Raw genomic sequence first — 21,179 nt, 5'->3', positions numbered from 1 at the left:
TGACTTTCAGAGACACTGCCCGACTTTCAGAGACACTGCCCGACTTTCAGAGACACTGCCCGACTTTCAGAGACACTGCCCGACTTTCAGAGACACTGCCCGACTTTCAGAGACACTGCCCGACTTTCAGAGACACTGCCCGACTTTCAGAGACACTGTCCGACTTTCAGAGACACTGTCCGACTTTCAGAGACACTGTCCGACTTTCAGAGACACTGTCCGACTTTCAGAGACACTGTCCGACTTTCAGAGACACTGTCCGACTTTCAGAGACACTGTCCGACTTTCAGAGACACTGTCCGACTTTCAGAGACACTGTCCGACTTTCAGAGACACTGTCCGACTTTCAGAGACACTGTCCGACTTTCAGAGACACTGTCCGACTTTCAGAGACACTGTCCGACTTTCAGAGACACTGTCCGACTTTCAGAGACACTGTCCGACTTTCAGAGACACTGTCTGACTTTCAGAGACACTGCCTGACTTTCAGAGACACTGTCTGACTTTCAGAGACACTGTCTGACTTTCAGAGAACGCTTACTCACAGTTTTCTTGCCATGGGTTAGTGTGATTTCATGCGAGTCTGGGATCCGCTTCACAGGATTCTGCCAAAAGATAAAAGGGACATCATTACTCACCCAGCCTCAAATAGCAACTTCACTTCATGTCCTCGGACTGCAAACAACCCAATTCAATAATGTCTTGGTCCTGTAGCACCAGAGCCCAGCCTCTCCCACCTCCAAGAGCAGTGCAGGCCAGGCCCCAAACAAGAACAGCTACAGGCCAAAGCTTCCTCTCCCCCACACACACTGCCACACCTAACACAGAGCGCCAATGCTCAGCCCAGCAGCTCTCCCTAACCAGGTTCCATTTCATTGCAGCATGCATGAGCCCAACTGCTCCCTAATCGTCGACCACAATTTAAAATGTCTTCTCTTACAGGATGTGGCCTGCCCATCCCTACCTCCCATTCAGAAGGTGGTGGTGAAGCTGCTTCTTGGGCTGCTGCAGTCCATGTGTGGAGGTACTGTTAGGAAATAGTGATAGTCTAAGTAATTTATATTTGTATTGTGGTCAACAGATTATAGGTTTAAGCTTAATTTGTGTTCTGTTTTGTGTGCCAAGGGTAAAACGTTTGTTTTGCTTCATGTTAAATATAGGTACCTGCATGTCTATAGTTTAGTTTTATGTTAAATATTGCCTGCATTGTAATTATGGATTTACGACGTAAAAGCAATGATAAGTTAACAAAAAACTAAGTGTCTGCTTAACAGCCAGAGGCCCACTCTGAAAAGCGGAAGCATTTGAGTTGAGTTGGAATGAGGTAACGGAGAAAGCAGCTCCCACAGAAACTACAAGTCCAGACAGGACAATAGGCAAAGGGGCAGGAATAAATCGCTAAAGCTGAAGAACAGAAAGTTCCAGAAAGAACAAAGTCAATGGGACAAAGCAGCAGAATCTGAACAAGCTGCTGTTCATTGACATTAAAGCAGAGAGAGGCTGGGACTTGGTGAAGGCAGCGAGAAAGAAGCCAGACATCTGGAGTAATCCCAAGGTTGGGTCACCTGATTCCAGCCTGTGAAGCAGTGGGGTTCTGTTGGGGTGGCTGGGCACCCGATTGTGTGGAAGCTTGAATACACGGAGCAATCCAAGACCGAGGAATACTGAAAAGAGAAATTGAAATCTGGGATGTGGATACCAGTGAAGGTACCTGAGAGAAAGCCTTGTGTGGGTGGAGATTGCAAAGTGTGTTCTTCGAGAGAGAGAGAGAGAGAGAGAGAGAGAGAGAGAGAGAGAGAGAGAGCGATTAAACCCTGTGTGAAAGCCAGAATTCCTGTGTGACAAGCACCTAGGGCCATTTGATGAGAAATCCACAGAAATCCATTTTGGGAATAATAGCAAACGGGATTATTATTTAAACGATAAAATATTAAAACATGCTGCTGTGCAGAGAGACCTGGGTGTGCTAGTGCATGAGTCACAGAAAGTTGGTTTACAGGTGCACCAGGTGATTAAGAAGGCAAATGGAATTTTGTCCTTCATTGCTAGAGGGATGGAGTTTAAGACTAGGGAGGTTACGTTGCAATTGTATAAGGTGTTAGTGAGGCCACACCTGGAGTATTGTGTTCAGTTTTGGTCTCCTTACCTGAGAAAGGACGTACTGGCGCTGGAGGGTGTGCAGAGGAGATTCACTAGGTTAATCCCAGACCTGAAGGGGTTGGATTATGAGGAGAGGTTGAGTAGACTGGGACTGTACTCGTTGGAATTTAGAAGGATGAGGGGGGATCTTATAGAAACATATAAAATTATGAAGGGAATAGATAGGATAGATGCGGGCAGGTTGTTTCCACTGGCGGGTGAAAGCAGAACTTGGGGACATAGCCTCAAAATAAGGGGAAGTAGATTTAGGACTGAGTTTAGAAGGAACTTCGTCACCCAAAGGGTTGTGAATCTATGGAATTCCTTGCCCAGTGAAGCAGTTGAGGCTTCTTCATTAAATGTTTTTAAGATAAAGATAGATAGTTTTTTGAAGAATAAAGGGATTAAGGGTTATGGTGTTCGGCCCGGAAAGTGGAGCTGAGTCTACAAAAGATCAGCCATGAACTCATTGAATGGCGGAGCAGGCTCGAGGGGCCAGATGGCCGACTCCTGCTCCTAGTTCTTAAAAGTTGAATTTGGTGATATTTATCATTTGGTTTCAGAGTGTGGTTTGTCTGACCACATTTTGCTCATTGCTTTACATGGAATGTGTACTTACTGATGTGCATCTACCTGTGAAGGTATAGTGTGAGTAAAGGAGTAGTGTATTATAATTAATCTTTTCTTGTTCAATAAAGGTTTAATTTTTGGTTAAAAGTTAATCGGCAGTTCAGGATGATGTTCATCCACGTCTCTAAATAAAAACTAAAAACTACGATCTGCTGCGACGCCAAATTCCTGCAGTAGCACCAGTTGGGATAGTTACAGTTTACCCACAGTGCTGTCAGCATTGGAGTGCCAGGATTTTGACCCAGCCACTGTGGAGGAATGGTGATATAGTTCTGATCCAGGATGGTAAGTGGCTTTTAGGAGAACATAGAACATTGCAGCGCAGTACAGGCCTTTCGGCCCTCGATGTTGCGCCGACCTGTGAAACCCCTCTAAAGCCCATCTACACTATTCCCTTATCGTCCATATGTCTATCCAATGACCATTTGAATGCGTTTAGTGTTGGCGAGTCCACTACTGTTGCATGCAGGGCATTCCACGCCCTTACTACTCTCTGAGTAAAGAACCTACCTCTGACATCTGTCCTATATCTATCTCCCCTCAATTTAAAGCTATGTCCCCTCGTGCTGGACATCACCATCCAAGGAAAAAGGCTCTCACTGTCCACCCTATCTAATCCTCTGATCATCTTGTATGCCTCAATTAAGTCACCTCTTAACCTTCTTCTCTCAAACAAGAGCCTTCCCTCATAAGATATTCCCTCCATACCAGGCAACATTCCCAATGCTTCCACATCCTTCCTATTATGCGGCGACCAGAACTGCACGCAATACTCCAAATGCGGCAGCACCAGAGTTTTGTCCAGCTGCAACATGACCTCTGGCTCCAATAAAAGCTAACAATGGGCAATTGCATTGACAAGCGGCGGAAGTATAGAATCCCGCCGCTTGTGGGAATATCATGCGACTGGAGGAACGGAGAATCCAGCCCTATATCTGAAATTCCTACATTCATCGTAGTTGTTGGTTAAGGGATAAATGTTGGCCTGAAACCCAGGGCTACGCTCTATATTTTCAAAGTGTCATGGGATGCTTTACTTTTATCTGCAATAGTGAACACACTTTGATTGAACAACTCTGACAGTGCAGCATTCTCTCAGTACTGCACTGGAGATCTTGCTCCTATGCGTCGGCTACTCTTGTCCTTCTGATGTGGAGATGCCGCGTTGGACTGGGGTGAGTACCGTAAGAAGCCTTACAACACCAGGTTAAAGTCCAACAGGTTTGTTTCAAATCACTAGCTTTCGGAGCACTGCTCCTTCATCAGGGAAGTCTCACCTGAGGAAGGAGCTGCGCTCCGAAAGCTAGTGATTCCAACTAAACTTGTTGGACTTTATAACCTGGTGTTATAAGACTTCTTACCTTGTCTTTCTGGATCATAGGTTTGGAAGCTACTGCCAAAGGAGCCTTGGTGATTGCTGCAGTGCATCTTGTAGATGGTACACACGCTGTCACTGTTTGTCAATGGTGGAGAGAATAAATGTTTCATTTGAAGAATAATAATTATCTTTATTGTCACAAATAGGCTTACATTAACACTGCAATTAAGTTATTGTGAAAAGGTGCCAATGAAGTGGCTTGCTTTGGCTTACACGATGTGGAACTTTCTCAAGTGTTGTTGGAGCCGCAAACATCCAGGCAAATGAAGACTATTCCATCATATTGCTAATTTATGCCTGATGGACAGGCTTTGGCAAGGCAGGTGAGTTACTCTCTTCAGAATTCTGTCTCTGACATGCTCTTCACAGACTCACTGGACATACAGTGCTAAAGAGGTCCTTCAGCCTATCGGGTCTGCACAGGCACATGAAAAATACCTGATCTGTCTACCTAGTCCCATTTGCCAGCACCTGGCCTATTGCCTTCAATGTTAAGATGTGCCAAATACTCATCCAGGTACTTTTTAAAGGATGTGAGGCAACCCGCCTCTACCACCCTCCCAGGCAGCGCGTTCTAGACCGTCACCACCCTCTGGGTAAAATGGTTTTCCCTGAAATCCCCCCTGAACCTCCCGCCCCTCACCTTGAAATGTGTGTCTCATCGTAACTGACCCTTCAACTAAAGGGAACAGCTGCTCCCTATCTACCCTGTCCATGCCCCACATCTTGTACACCTCGATCAGGTCGCCCCTCAATCTTCTCTGCTCCAGAGAAAACAACCCAAGCCCTATCCAACCTCTCTTCATAACTAAACTGTTCCATCCCAGGTAACATTCTGGTGAATCTCCTCTGCACCCCAATGGAATCACATCCTTCCTATAATGTGGCGACCAGAATTGCACACAGTACCCTGCTTTTGTAATTTATGTCTCAAATTTCTTCTTTTAAAAAAAAATTCATTTACTGGATGTGGGCGTTGCTGGTTAGCCCATTCCTAGTTGCTCTTCAAAAGGCTTCTGACCCACTAAAGATGTAGGTACACCCACTATGAGCGGTTGAATACAACTGAGGGGCTCGCTGGGCCATTTCAGAGAGCATTGGAGAGTCAACCACATTGCTGTGGGTCAGGAATCACCTGGAGGCCAGATTTCTTATTGAATTCAAATTTCACCATCTGCCCTGGTGGGATTCGAACTCGAGACCCGAGAATTACTGGGTCTCTGGATTACTAGTCCAGTGACAATACCATTGCGCCACTGCCTTCCCGTGGTCACGGTATTGAAATGACTGGTCCAGTTCAGTTTTTGGTCCATAATAACGACAGGATGTTGATGGTGTGAGATTTAGTGATGGTAATGCCATTCAATGTCAAGCGGAAATGTTAGATTCTCTCTTATTTGAGATCATCATTGCTTGGCACTTGTGTGGCACAAATGTTTTCTGCCACTTATTCAAAGTCTGAAGGTTCTCCAGGAATTGCTGCACATGGACAGACTGCATAAATATCTGAGGAGTGGCAAATGATACTGCACACTGTGCAATCATCAGGACGGCAGAGTGGTTAGCACTGCTGCCTCAGCTCCAGGGACCCGGGTTCAATTCCAACCTCAGGTCACTGCGTGGAGTTTGCACTTTCTCCCTGTGTTTGCATGGGTTTCCTCCGGGTGCTCCGGTTTCCTCCCACAGTCCAAAGATCAGAGGTGAGGTGGTAAGATGGATACAGAACTGGCTCGGTCACAGAAGGCAAAGGGTAGCAGTAGAAGGGTGTTTTTCGGAATGGAAGGTTGTGACTAGTGGTGTTCCACAGGGATCTGTGCTGGGGCCTCGGCTGTTTGTTGTGTACATAAACGATTTGGAGGAAAATGTAGCCGGTCTGATTAGTAAGTTCGCGGATGACACCAAGGTGGTGGAGTGTTGAGGATAATGTTGAGGATTATCAGAAAATACAAGCAGGACATAGATAGGTTGGAGGCAGGGGAAGTTGTGGAAGCAGATACATCAACGGTGTTCAAAAGGCATCTTGACAAATACATGGATAGGATGGGTACAGAGGGATGCGGCACTAGGAAGTGCTGAGGGTTTTGGCCAAGGTTAGTATCATGACCGGTACAGGCTTGGAGGGCTGAAGAGCCTGTTCCTGTGCTGTAATGTTCTTTAGTAGGAATTAACGGGTCTTTTTCCGATTGGCAGACAGTGACTAGTGGGGTGCCACAGGGATCGGTGCTGGGATCCCAGTTATTCACAATATTCATAATGATTCAGAAGAGGGAACAAAATGTAATGTCTCCATATATACATATAACACCATGTTGTGTGGGAGGGCGAGCTGTGAGGAGGATGCAGAGATTCTTCAGTGTCATTTGGACAAGATGAGTGAGTGGACAAATGAAGGCAAATACAGTATTATTTGGATAAATGCGAGGTTATCCACTTTGGCAGCAAAAACAAGGCGGCAGATTATCTGAATGGCCATAAATTAGGAGAGGGGAGTGTGCAGCTGGACCTGGGTGTCCTTGTACACCAGTCGCTGAAGGTAAGCATGCAGGTACAGCAGGCGGTAAAGAAGGCTAATGGTATAGATAGAGAAATACAGCACAGAACAGGCCCTTCGGCCCACGATGTTGCGCCGAACTTTTGTCCTAGGTTAATCATAGAATTTTGGACAATTTGTCATGGCCAATCCACCCAACCTGCACATCTTTGGACTGTGGGAGGAAACCGGAGTACCCGGAGGAAACCCACGCAGCCACGGGGAGGATGTGCAGACTCCACACAGACAGTGACCCAAGTCGAAATCGAACTTGGGACCCTGGAGCTGTGAAGCAACTGTGCTATCCACAATGCCACCGTGCTGCCCTTAAGAAGTTAACCTACACTCCCTTATTCTACCCTAATCCAAGTACCTATCCAATAGCCGTTTGAAGGTCCATAAATTTTCCGACTCAACTACTACCACAGGCAGTGCATTCCATGCCCCCACTACTCTCTGGGTAAAGAACCTACCTCTGACATCCCCTCTATATCTTCCACCATTTATCTTAAATTTATGTCCCCTTGTAATGGTGTGTTCCACCCGGGGAAAAAGTCTCTGACTATCTACTCTATCTATTCCCCTGATCATCTTATAAACCTCTATCAAGTCGCCCCTCATCCTTCTCCGTTCCAATGAGAAAAGGCCCAGCACCCTCAATCTTTCCTCGTATGACCTACTCTCCATTCCAGGCAACATCCTGGTAAATCTCCTCTGCACCTTTTCCAAAGCTTCCACATCCTTCCTAAAATGAGGTGACCAGAACTGCACACAGTACTCCAAATGTGGCCTGACCAAGGTTTTGTACAGCTGCATCATCACCTCACGGCTCTTAAATTCAATCCCTCTGCTAATGAACGCTAGCACACCATAGGCCTTCTTCACAGCTCTATCCACTTGAGTGGCAACTTTCAAAGAACAATGAACATAGACCCCAAGATCTCTCTGCTCCTCCACATTGCCAAGAACCCTACCATTAACCCTGTATTCCGCATTCAGATTTGTCCTTCCAAAATGGACAACCTCACACTTGTCAGGGTTAAACTCCATCTGCCACTTCTCAGCCCAGCTCTGCATTCTATCTATGTCTCTTTGAAGCCGACAACAGCCCTCCTCACTATCCACAACTCCACCAATCTTCGTATCATCTGCAAATTTACTGACCCACCCTTCCACTCCCTCATCCAAGTCGTTAATGAAAATCACAAACAGCAGAGGACCCAGAACTGATCCCTGCGGTACGCCACTGATAACTGGGCTCCAGGCTGAATATTTGCCATCCACCACAACTCTCTGTCTTCTATCGGTTAGCCAGTTTGTTATCCAACTGGCCAAATTTCCCACTATCCCATGCCTCCTTACTTTCTGCATAAGCCTACCATGGGGAACCTTATCAAATGCCTTACTAAAATCCATGTACACTACATCCACTGCTTTACCTTCATCCACATGCTTGGTCACCTCCTCAAAGAATTCAATAAGACTTGTAAGGCAAGACCTACCCCTCACAAATCCGTGCTGACTATCCCTAATCAAGCAATGCCTTTCCAGATGCTCAGAAATCCTATCCCTCAGTACCCTTTCCATTACTTTGCCTACCACCGAAGTAAGACTAACTGGCCTGTAATTCCCAGGGTTATCCCTATTCCCTTTTTTGAACAGGGGCACGACATTCGCCACTCTCCAATCCTCTGGTACCACACCTGTTGACAGCGAGGACGAAAAGATCATGTTGGCCTTCATTGCGAGAGGTTTCGAGTACAGGAGCAGGGATGTGTTGCTGCAATTATACAGGGCCTTGGTGAGGCCACACCTGGAGTATTGTGTGCAGCTTTGCTCTCCTTATCTGAGGAAGGATGTTTTTGCTCCAGAGGGAGTGCAGGGAAGGTTTACCAGACTGATTCCTGGGATGGCGGGACTGGCGTATGAGGAGAGGTTGAATCGGTTAGGATTGTTCTCGCTGGAGTTTAGAAGAATGTGGGAGAATCTCACAGAAATCTATAAAATTCTAACAGGATTGGACAGGGTAGATGCAGGAAGGATGTTCCCGATGATGGGTGTGTCCAGAAGCAGGAGGTCACTGTCTGAGGATATGGGGGAGACCATTTAGGACAGAGAGAAGGATCATAGAATTTACAGTGCAGGAGGCCATTCAGCCCATCGAGTCTGCACCAACCCCTGGAAAGTGCACCCCACTCTATCTCCACAACCCAACCTAACCTCTTTTGGATACTGAGGGCAATTTATCACGACCAATCCACCTAACTGCACATCTTTGGACTGTGGGAGAAAACCAGAGCACCCGGACGAAACCCATGCAGACACGGAGAGAACATGCAGACTCCGCAGACAGCGATCTAAGCCGAAAATCAAACCTGGGACCCTGGAGCAGTTAAGCAACAGTGCTAACCACTGTGCTACTGTGCAGCCCCTAAAGGAGAAATTTCATCACCCAGAGAGTGGTGAGCCTGTGGAACGCGTTACCACAGGAAGTAGTTGAGGCCTAAAACATTGCATGTTTTTCAGAAGCAGTTAGATATAGCCTCAGGGCGAGGGGGATCAAAGGATCTGGGGGAAAGTGGGACTAGGGTATTGAGTTGGATGATCAGCCATGATCTTACTAAATGGCAGAGCAGGCTCGAAGGGCCGAATGGCCTTCTCCTGCTTCTATTTTCTATGTTTCTCATTGTACAAAAGAGTTCGTCCCGACATCCCCCTTCATTTCTTTCCAAAACCTTAAATTTGTGCTGCCTATTGAAAGCCTAAAATCCACACAGGCTACATCAAATGAACTGTTCACATCGACTTTTCCTGCCTTAGTTCGACGGTCCTGCTACAGAAATACCCTCACTTACCTCATCCTCATCGTCGTCTTCCTCATCCTCCTCCTCATCATCTGTTTCACATTGCGGTTTACCATATCCTGGGGGTAGAGGGGGGCCCACAGCATCCTCGTCTTCCTCAACAGCCAATCTGCATAGCTGGGACGGTAAAGCGGGACCAATTCCTTCACTGGAGCTGTTACTGTCATTGTCACTTCCATTGGCACCCGGCGAACTGCCAAGGAGACAAGCCACCGTCAGACGTACATCACCAACAAAATGTAACACCACCAACACAGCAGAAATCAAGAAATACTGACTGGAGTTTGGAAATCGTAACAATATGGAAATCAAGGAAATCCTGTAATTGGGAATGTATTCTGTTGCTTGTATGCTTTTAGAAACTAATTTAAAATGAAAACTGTTTCGTGGCCGAGGCAATTGTGATGAGAATACAGAAATAGGTTGGTTAAGTGGAAAAGCAGGAAAGAAATTGGCAGCGTGAATGTAATACAAGTAAAAATTGAGGTTTTCCCCTTTGACAAGAATAGAAAGTAGAATGTTCTGTAAATCGAGAGCCGACAGAACGCTGCGGTAGACAGAACTCTCAAACAAGTACACCGTTTTGGATACTGTTGGGGGGGGCGGGGGGAAATAGCCTATCAGGGGAAAACAGCAGCAGCCAGAGCAGTGGCACCACAACTGGCTCTGTTGCTCAGCAGGGGAGGGAAAAGTGCAGGAGAGCAATAGTTATAGGGGATATCCACGATGGGTGTTTTAAATTTATTTTAAAATCTATGCTAGCGCTTCCCATTGTGAGTCTACGGGAGTCTGACCTCTCCCCCCGCCCCCCGTAGACTCTCAATGGGAAGCGCTAGCATAGATTTTAAAATAAATTTAAAACACCCATCGTGGATATCCGCGGCTCGGATGCAACGCGGGTGGCTGTCTTGGACCCCAACACCCGCGTTATAAAGGGGGACTACTGTAGTAAGGTGTACAGATAGGCGTCTCTGTGGGCGTGACAGAGACTCCAGGATGGTATGTTGCCTCCCTGGTGCCAGGGTCAAGGATGTCTCTGAACGAACACAGGACATCCTGAAGGGGGAGGGTGAACAGCCAGAAGTTATAGTTCACATAGGGACTAACGACATCGGCAGGAAGAGTGATGAGGTCCTGCAGAAGGAGTTCAGGAAGTTAGGCAGTCAGCTAAAATGCAGGACCTCTCGGGTTGTAATCTCAGGATTACTCCCTGTGCCACGTGCCAGTGAGGCCAGAAATAGGAGGATAGTGCAGCCGAATATGTGGCATGAATGACATAGGTAGAAAGAGTAGCGAGGTCCTGCAACAGTAATTTAGGGAGTTAGGTAGAAGATTAAAAAGCAGGACCTCTGGGGTAGTAATCTCAGGATATTGTGAGGCTGGCAACAGGGATATAGTGCAGTTGAACACGTGGCTAAAGAACTGGTGCAGGAGGGAGGGCTTCAATTTTTCATATCGTAGGTATGTCTTCCAGGGAAGATGGGGACTGTACAAGAAGGACGGGTTACATCTGAACTGGAGGGGCATTAATATCCTGGCTGGGAGGTTTGCTAGTATAGTTTGGGTGGGTTTAAACTAATGTGGCAGGGGGATGGGAATCAAGACAGTAAGCCAGCAAGTGTAGCTAGGGGATGAGCATGGTACCAAGGTCAGGCTGGCTCAGAGGAAGGGCAGGCTGGGGGAGGTTGAACTCAGTGGGCCTGGAGGTCTGGAGTGTATCTGCTTCAACGGCCAGAGTATAACAAGTAAGACGGATGAATTTAAAGCTTTGATTCATGCGCAGAGCTTGGATGTGGTTGCTGCAAAGGAGACTTGGTTAAAAAAGGGACAGGACTGGCAGCTAAATATTCCAGGTTATAGGTGTTTTAGGTGAGGGGGGGTCAAGAGGTGGGGGAGCAGCAATGCTGATTACAGAACATATTACAGCTGTACAGTAGGTGAATTGGCCACACTAAATTGCCCCTTAATTGAGAGCAAAAAAATTGAATTGGGTACTCTAAATTTATTTTTTTAAAATCAAAACAGCAGAAAAATTAAAACAAATCATAGAATCCCTACAGCACTTAAGCCTTGCCCAGCATCTTCCAAACCCACAACCACTACCATCTAGAAGGATAAGAGAACCACCTGGAGGTTCCCCTCTCAGTCACTCACCCTCTTGACTTGGAAACATATCGCCAATCCTTCACTGACGCTGGGACAACACCCTGGAACTCCCTCCCTAACAGCACAGGGGGTGTATCTACACCTCAGGGACTGCAACGGTTCAAGAAGGCAGCTCACCACCACCTTCTGAAGGGCAGCTAGGGATGGGCAATAAAAGCTGGCCGAACCAGCGACGCCCACATCCCTGAAAGGAATTGGAAAAAAAGCATAATCAAAGACCCCTCCCACCCGGCTTATTCACTCTTCCAACTTCTTCCCTCAGACATAAGATACAGAAGTCTGAGAACACGCACAAAGACACTCAAAAACAGCTTCTTCCCCGCTGTCACCAGACTCCAAAACGACGCTCTTATGGACTGAACTGATCTCTCCACACATCTTCTCTACTGAGTAGTACTACACTCTGTATGCTTCACCTGATGTCTATGTTTATGTATTTACATTGTGTATTTATGTATGTGCTATGTGTTTTCATGTATGGAATGATCTGTCTGGACAGTACGCAGAACAATACTTTTCACTGTACCTCGGTACACGTGACAATAAGTTGAATCAAATTTCATCTGGCCCTGGAGATTTGTCTACTTTTAAGCCAGCCAAACCACTCAGAACCTCCTCCCTGTCTATGTTAATCTCTTTAATGTTATTACAGTCCTTCTCACCCACACAAAGTATTCATTTTGAGCCCCACATATGCCCTGCGGCTCCACACACAAATTACCACCATGGTCCTTAATGGGCCCTAATCTTTCCCCAGTTTTCCATTTACCCTCGTACACCTGTAAAACAATTTCGGATGTTCCTTTATTTTACCTGCCAGTATCATTTCATGTCCCCTTTTTGCTCTCCTAATTTCCTTATCATTTCCCTCTTACACATTCTATACGCCTCTGAGGTTTCTGCTGTTTTGAGCCCTCCATATCTGCCATGAGCCTCCCATAATCCAGCAGAGGGCAGCAGAGCAGAGCTACTGATCAGCTGTTCTGGGGGAATTTGCATACGTGCAGTGCGGTCAGCCTAAGTTGAAGGGGAGCCGGCGAAGGAGACCCAAGGAGTTTGAGTGAAGACGGGCATCCAGCAGAGGGCAGCAGAGCAGAGCTACTGATCAGCTGTTCTGGGGGAATTTGCATACGTGCAGTGCGGTCAGCCTAAGTTGAAGGGGAGCCGGCGAAGGAGACCCAAGGAGTTTGAGTGAAGACGGGCATCCAGCAGAGGGCAGCAGAGCAGAGCTACTGATCAGCTGTTCTGGGGGAATTTGCATACGTGCAGTGCGGTCAGCCTAAGTTGAAGGGGAGCCGGCGAAGGAGACCCAAGGAGTTTGAGTGAAGACGGGCATCCAGCAGAGGGCAGCAGAGCAGAGCTACTGATCAGCTGTTCTGGGGGAATTTGCATACGTGCAGTGCGGTCAGCCTAAGTTGAAGGGGAGCCGGCGAAGGAGACCCAAGGAGTTTGAGTGAAGACGGGCATCCAGCAGAGGGCAGCAGAGCAGAGCTACTGATCAGCTGTTCTGGGGGAATTTGCATACGTGCAGTGCGGTCAGCCTAAGTTGAAGGGGAGCCGGCGAAGGAGACCCAAGGAGTTTGAGTGAAGACGGGCATCCAGCAGAGGGCAGCAGAGCAGAGCTACTGATCAGCTGTTCTGGGGGAATTTGCATACGTGCAGCGCGGTCAGCCTAAGTTGAAGGTGGTTTGTGGAGGGGCTGTTGGCAAGTGACAGTTAAACCCGAAACACTTCGTGAGTGTTTCCCACCCTACCTCCTCCTCTAACCAACCCCCCCCCACCCCACGGTGGTTGGGAAGCGGGAGCAGGGGCCTGTCGTGAAGGTGAGTGAGTGCCTTTAAATTTGCTTAACTTTCAGCGGGAGCAGGGTTTGAGGTAATATCAGGTAAGCTCTTCCTTTCTTTTTCTTTTTCTTGTTTTTTTTTTAAATCTAGAGGTGATGTCAGGGAAGGCAGTACAATGCTCCTCCTGCAGAATGTTTGAGGTGAGGGACGCCGTCAGTGTCCCTGCTGATTTCATCTGTGGGAAGTGCACCCAACTCCAGCTCCTCAAAAACCGTGTTAGGGACCTGGAGCTTGAGCTGGATGAACTTCGGATCATTCGGGAGGCAGAGGGGGTCATAGATAGGAGCTTCAGGGAAGTAGTTACACCAAAGACTGGAGATAGATGGGTAACTGTAAGAGGGACTGGGAAGAAGCAGTCAGTGCAGGGACCCCCTGCGGTCGTTCCCCTGAGTAACAAGTATACCGTTTTGGATACTTGTGGGGGGGACGACTTACCAGGGGTAAGCCATGGGGTACGGGCCTCTGGCACGGAGTCTGTCCCTGTTGCTCAGAAGGGAAGGGGGGAAAGGAGTAGAACATTAGTAATTGGGGACTCAATAGTCAGGGGCACAGATAGGAGATTTTGTGGGAGCGAGAGAGACTCACGTTTGGTATGTTGCCTCCCAGGTGCAAGGGTAAGTGATGTCTCGGATCGTGTTTTCCGGGTCCTTAAGGGGGAGGGGGAGCAGCCCCAAGTCGTAGTCCACATTGGCACTAACGACATAGGTAGGAAAGGGGACAAGGATGTCAGGCAGGCCTTTAGGGAGCTAGGATGGAAGCTCAGAGCGAGAACAAACAGAGTTGTTATCTCTGGGTTGTCGCCCGTGCCACGTGATAGTGAGATGAGGAATAGGGAGAGAGAGCAATTAAACACGTGGCTACAGGGATGGTGCAGGCGGGAGGGATTCAGATTTCTGGATAACTGGGGCTCTTTCTGGGGAAGGTGGGACCTCTATAGACAGGATGGTCTACATCTGAACCTGAGGGGCACCAATATCCTGGGGGGGAGATTTGTTAGTGCTCTTTGGGGGGGTTTAAACTAATTCAGCAGGGGCATGGGAACCTGGATTGTAGTTTTGGGGTACGGGAGATTGAGAGTATGGAGGTCAGGAGCACAGATTTGACTTCGCAGGAGGGTGCCAGTGTTCAGGTAGGTGGTTTGAAGTGTGTCTACTTCAATGCCAGGAGTATACGAAATAAGGTAGGGGAACTGGCAGCATGGGTTGGTACCTGGGACTTCGACGTTGTGGCCATTTCAGAGACATGGATAGAGCAGGGACAGGAATGGTTGTTGCAGGTTCCGGGGTTTAGGTGTTTTAGTAAGCTCAGAGAAGGGGGCAAAAGAGGGGGAGGTGTGGCGCTGCTAGTCAAGGACAGTATTACGGTGGCGGAAAGGATGCTAGATGGGGACTCTTCTTCTGAGGTAGTATGGGCTGAGGTTAGAAACAGGAAAGGAGAGGTCACCCTGTTGGGAGTTTTCTATAGGCCATCTAATAGTTCTAGGGATGTAGAGGAAAGGATGGCGAAGATGATTCTGGAAAAGAGCGAAAGTAACAGGGTAGTTGTTATGGGAGACTTTAACTTTCCAAATATTGACTGGAAAAGATATAGTTCGAGTACATTAGATGGGTCGTTCTTTGTACAATGTGTGCAGGAGGGTTTCCTGACACAATATGTTGACAGGCCAACAAGAGGCGAGGCCACATTGGATTTGGTTTTGGGTAATGAACCAGGCCAGGTGTTAGATCTGGAGGTAGGTGAGCACTTTGGAAACAGTGACCACAATTCGGTGACCTTTACGTTAGTGATGGAAAGGGATAAGTATACTCCGCAGGGCAAGAGTTATAGCTGGGGGAAGGGCAATTATGATGCCATTAGACATGACTTAGGATGTGTTGGTTGGAGAAGTAGGCTGCAAGGGTTGGGCACACTGGATATGTGGAGCTTGTTCAAGGAACAGCTATTGCAGGTTCTTGATAAGTACGTACCAGTCAGGCAGGGAGGAAGGGGTCGAGCGAGGGAACCGTGGTTTACCAAAGAAGTGGAATCTCTTGTTAAGAGGAAGAAGGAGGCCTATGTGAAGATGAGGCATGAAGTTTCAGTTGGGGCGCTTGATAGTTACAAGGAAGCGAGGAAGGATCTAAAGAGAGAGCTGAGACGAGCAAGGAGGGGACATGAGAAGTCTTTGGCAGGTAGGATCAAAGAAAACCCAAAAGCTTTCTATAGGTATGTCAGGAATAAAAGAATAACTAGGGTAAGAGTAGGGCCAGTCAAGGACAGTGGTGGGAAGTTGTGTGTGGAGGCTGAGGAGATAAGCGAGATACTAAATGAATACTTTTCGTCAGTATTCACTCAAGAAAAAGATAATATTGTGGAGGAGAATGCTGAGACCCAGGCTATTAGAATAGATGGCATTGAGGTGCGTAGGGAAGAAGTGTTGGCAATTCTGGACAAGGTGAAAATAGATAAGTCCCCGGGGCCGGATGGGATTTATCCTAGGATTCTCTGGGAAGCCAGGGAAGAGATTGCTGAGCCTTTGGCTTTGATTTTTAGGTTATCATTGGCTACAGGAATAGTGCCAGAGGACTGGAGGATAGCAAATGTGGTCCCTTTGTTCAAGAAGGGGTGTAGAGATAACCCCGGTAACTATAGGCCGGTGAGCCTAACGTCTGTGGTGGGTAAGGTCTTGGAGAGGATTATAAAAGATACGATTTATAATCATCTAGATAGGAATAATATGATTAGGGATAGTCAGCATGTTTTTGTGAAGGGTAGGTCATGCCTCACAAACCTTATCGAGTTCTTTGAGAAGGTGACTGAACAGGTAGACGAGGGTAGAGCAGTTGATGTGGTGTATATGGATTTCAGTAAAGCGTTTGATAAGGTTCCCCACGGTCGGCTATTGCAGAAAATACGGATGCTGGGGATTGAGGGTGATTTAGAGATGTGGATCAGAAATTGGCTAGTTGAAAGAAGACAGAGAGTGGTAGTTGATGGGAAATGTTCAGAATGGAGTTCAGTTACGAGTGGCGTACCACAAGGATCTGTTCTGGGGCCGTTGCTGTTTGTCATTTTTATAAATGACCTAGAGGAGGGCGCAGAAGGATGGGTGAGTAAATTTGCAGACGACACTAAAGTCGGTGGAGTTGTAGACAGTGCGGAAGGATGTTGCAGGTTACAGAGGGACATAGATAAGCTGCAGAGCTGGGCTGAGAGGTGGCAAATGGAGTTTAATGTGGAGAAGTGTGAGGTGATTCACTTTGGAAAGAATAACAGGAATGCAGAATATTTGGCTAATGGTAAAATTCTTGGTAGTGTGGATGAGCAGAGGGATCTCGGTGTCCATGTACATAGATCCCTGAAAGTTGCCACCCAGGTTGATAGGGTTGTGAAGAAGGCCTATGGTGTGTTGGCCTTTATTGGTAGAGGGATTGAGTTCCGGAGCCATGAGGTCATGTTGCAGTTGTACAAAACTCTGGTACGGCCGCATTTGGAGTATTGCGTACAGTTCTGGTCGCCTCATTATAGGAAGGACGTGGAAGCTTTGGAAAGGGTGCAGAGGAGATTTACCAGGATGTTGCCTGGTATGGAGGGAAAATCTTATGAGGAAAGGCTGATGGACTTCAGGTTGTTTTCGTTAGAGAGAAGAAGGTTAAGAGGTGACTTAATAGAGGCATACAAAATGATCAGAGGGTTAGATAGGGTGGACAGCGAGAGCCTTCTCCCGCGGATGGAGGTGGCTAGCACGAGGGGACATAGCCTTAAATTGAGGGGTAATAGATATAGGACAGAGGTCAGAGGTGGGTTTTTTACGCAAAGAGTGGTGAGGCCGTGGAATGCCCTACCTGCAACAGTAGTGAACTCGCCAACATTGAGGGCATTTAAAAATTTATTGGATAAGCATATGGATGATAAGGGCATAGTGTAGGTTAGATGGCCTTTAGTTTTTTTTTTCCATGTCGGTGCAACATCGAGGGCCGAAGGGCCTGTACTGCGCTGTATCGTTCTATGTTCTATAAGGGCAATACGGTAGCACAGTGGTTAGCACTGTGTCTTCATAGCGCTAGAGTCCCAGGTTCGATTCCCGCTTGGGTCACTGTCTGCATGTTCTCCTTGTGTGCGTGGGTTTCCTCCGGGTGCTCCGGTTTCCTCCCACAGTCCAAAGATGTGCAGGTTAGGTGGATTGACAATGATAAATTGCCCTTAGTCTCCAAAAATGTAGATGGGGTTGCTGGATTATGGGGATAGGGTGGAGGATAGGGGGATTGAGCACCTTGGGTAGGGTGCTCTTTCCAAGAGCGGGTGCAGACTCGATGGGCCGAATGGCCTCCTTCTGCACTGTAAATTCTATGATTTGTTTTATCCTGATCCAATGCTGTATATCCCTCGATATCCAGGGTTCACTCGATTTGTTGGTCCCATCCTTTTTCTTGATTGGAACCTGTTGGCCCTGCATTCCCATTTCCTTCTTGAATGTGTCCCACTGTCCTGTTATAGATTTATCTAACAGTGTCTGCTCCCTGTCCACTCTGGCCAAATCATAGAACATAGAAAAATACAGCACAGAACAGGCCCTTCGGCCCACGATGTTGTACCAAATTTTTGTCCTAGATTAAGAATAAATCAATCTACACTCCATCATTCTACCATAATCCATGTACCTATCTAATAGCCGCTTGAAGGTCCCTAATGTTTCCGACTCAACTACTTCCACAGGCAGTGCATTCCATGCCCCCACTACTAAGAACAAAGAACAAAGAAAATTACAGCACAGGAACAGGCCCTTCGGCCCTCCCAGCCTGCGCCGATCCAGATCCTTTATCTAAACCTGTCTCCTATTTTCCAAGGTCTACTTCCCTCTGTTCCCGCCCATTCATATACCCGTCTAGATGCTTCTTAAATGATGCTATCGTGCCCGCCTCTACCACCTCCGCTGGTAAAGCGTTCCAGGCACCCACCACCCTCTGCGTAAAAAACTTTCCATGCACATCTCCCTTAAACTTTCCCCCTCTCACTCTGAAATCGTGACCCCTTGTAACTGACACCCCCACTCTTGGGAAAAGCTTGTTGCTATCCACCCTGTCTATACCTCTCATAATTTTGTAGACCTCAATCAGGTCCCCCCTCAACCTCCATCTTTCCAACGAAAACAATCCTAATCTACTCAACCTTTCTGGGTAAAGAACCTACCTCTCACATCCCCCCTATATCTTCCACCATTCACCTTAAATTTATGTCCCCTTGTAATGGTTTGTTCCACCCGGGGAAAAAGTCTCTGACTGCCTACTCTATCTATTCCCCTGATCATCTTATAAACCTCTATCAAGTCGCCCCCTCATCCTTCTCCGTTCTAATGAGAAACGGCCTAGCACCCTCAACCTTTCCTCGTGTGATCTACTCTCCATTCGAGGCAACATCCTGGTAAAACTCATTGGCACCTTTTCCAAAGCTTCCACATCCTTCCTAAAATGAGGCGACCAGAACTGCACACAGTACTCCAAATGTGGCCGTACCAAGGTTTTGTACAGCTGCAACATCACCTCACAGCTCTTAAATTCAATCCCTCTGCTAATGAACGCTAACACACCATAGGCATTCTTCATAGCTCTATCCACTTGAGCGGCAACTTTCAAAGATCTATTAACATAGACCCCAAGGTCATATCTGGCCTTCCCCCAGTTTAGATCTCAGGCCCATCCTTGTTCTTTTCCAATCTGGAACAATCTTCTAAATTCCAATGAGTACAGTCCCAGTCTACTCAACCTCTCCTCATAATCCAACCCCTTCAGGTCTGGGATTAACCTAGTGAATCTCCTCTGCACACCCTCCAGCGCCAGTACGTCCTTTCTCAAGTGTATTACTTTTACACTTCTCTGAAATTTGCCAAAATATCTGCTCTTCTATTTCTCTCGGACTGTTAGGGGGCCTATAGAACACTCCCACCAATGTGATTGCTCCTTTCTGGTTTTTAAGTTCTACCTCATGGCTTCAGTTGAAGAGTCTAAGATTCATTCCTCCTTACTGCTGTAATTTATTCCCTGATCAAAATTCCGACACCCCCTCCTTTTTTACCTCTTCCCTGTCTCGCCTGAAGATCCTGTATCCTGGAATATTGAGCTGCCAATCCTGCCCCTCTCTCAACCACGTCAAGGTGACAGCAATGACATCATGAAAATGAAATGAAAATCGCTTATTGTCACGAGTAGGCTTCAATGAAGTTACTGTGAAAAGCCCCTAGTCGCCACATTCCGGTGCCTGTCCGGGGAGGCTGGTACAGGAATTGAACCGTGCTGCTGGCCTGCTTGGTCTGCTTTAAAAGCCAGCGATTTAGCCTGGTGAGCTAAACCAGCTATATGGTTTAATTTGCACCCTCAATTCATCTGCCTTGTTTGCCAGACTCCTTGCATTAAAATAAATACCATTTAATCTACTTCCTGGCTCCATAAATTCTGCTTGAAGGACCTCATCCTTACTTCTCCAATATCGTTGGTACCAATATGTACCCAAAAGAAGAACAAAGAAAATTACAGCACAGGAACAGGCCCTTCGGCCCTCCCAGCCTGCGCCGATCCAGATCCTTTATCTAAACCTGTCCCCTATTTTCCAAGGTCCACTTCTCTCTGTTCCCCACCCGTTCATATATCTGTCCAGATGCATCTTAAATGATGCTATCATGCCCGCCTCTACCACCTCCGCTGGCAAAGCATTCCAGGCACCCACCACCCTCTGCGTAAAAAACTTTCCACGCACATCTCCCTTAAACTTTTCCCCTCTCACCTTGAAATCGTGACCCCTTGTAACTGACACCCCCACTCTTGGAAAAAGCTTGTTGCTATCCACCCTGTCCATACCTCTCATAATTTTGAAGACCTCAATCAGGTCTCCCCTCAACCTCCGTCTTGCTAATGAAAACAATCCTAATCTACTCAACCTTTCTTCATAGCTAGCACCCTCCATACCAGGCAACCTCCTTTGCACCCTCTCTAAAGCATCCACATCCTTCTGGTAATGTGGCGACCAGAACTGCACGCAGTATTCCAAATGCGGCCTAACCAAAGTCCGAAAGAACTGTAACATGACCTGCCGACTCTTGTACTCAATACCCCGTCCGATGAAGGCAAGCATGCTGTATGCCTTCTTGACCACTCTTATCGACCTGTGTTGCCATCTTCAGGGTACAATGGACCTGAACTCCCAGATTTCTCTGTACATCAATTTTCCCCAGGACTCTTCCATTGACCATATAGTCTGCTCAAGTTAGATCTTCCAAAATGTATCACCTCGCATTTGCCTGGATTGAACACCATCTGCCATTTCTCTGCCCAACTCTCCAATCTATCTTTATTCTGCTGTATTCTCTGACAGTCCTCCTCGCTATCTGCAACTCCACCAATCTTAGTATCATCTGCAAACTTGCTCATCAGACCACTTCTACCTTCGTCCAGATTATTTATGTATATCACAAACAACAGTAGTTCGAGCACGGATCCCTGTGGAACACCACTAGTCACCTTTCTCCATTTTGAGACACTCCCTTCCACCACTACTCCCTGTCTCCTGTTGCCCAGCCAGTTCTTTTTCCATCTAGCTAGTACACCCTGAACCCCATACGACTTCACTTTTTCCATCAACCTGCCACGGGAAACTTT

General features: G+C 47.2%; 1 protein-coding gene across 1 annotated transcript in view; it reads right to left on the bottom strand.

Moving 5' to 3' along the window:
* LOC119969965 (WD repeat-containing protein 70) overlaps nt 1-21,179 on the bottom strand; it is a 232,289-nt gene that overhangs the window by 121,019 nt on the left and 90,091 nt on the right. The window contains exons 4-5 of the mRNA XM_038803933.1: nt 9,533-9,734; nt 546-605 (exon numbers count right to left, since the gene is read on the bottom strand). Of these exons, the coding sequence (XP_038659861.1) occupies nt 546-605; nt 9,533-9,734 (262 nt within the window). The remainder of the gene's footprint in view (nt 1-545; nt 606-9,532; nt 9,735-21,179) is intronic.

This window comes from Scyliorhinus canicula, chromosome 8 (assembly GCF_902713615.1).
Source record: "Scyliorhinus canicula chromosome 8, sScyCan1.1, whole genome shotgun sequence".
Lineage (NCBI taxonomy): Eukaryota > Metazoa > Chordata > Chondrichthyes > Carcharhiniformes > Scyliorhinidae > Scyliorhinus > Scyliorhinus canicula.
The sequence above is the reverse complement of the archived record's forward strand: the minus strand, read 5'-3'. Positions and strand labels throughout refer to the sequence as shown.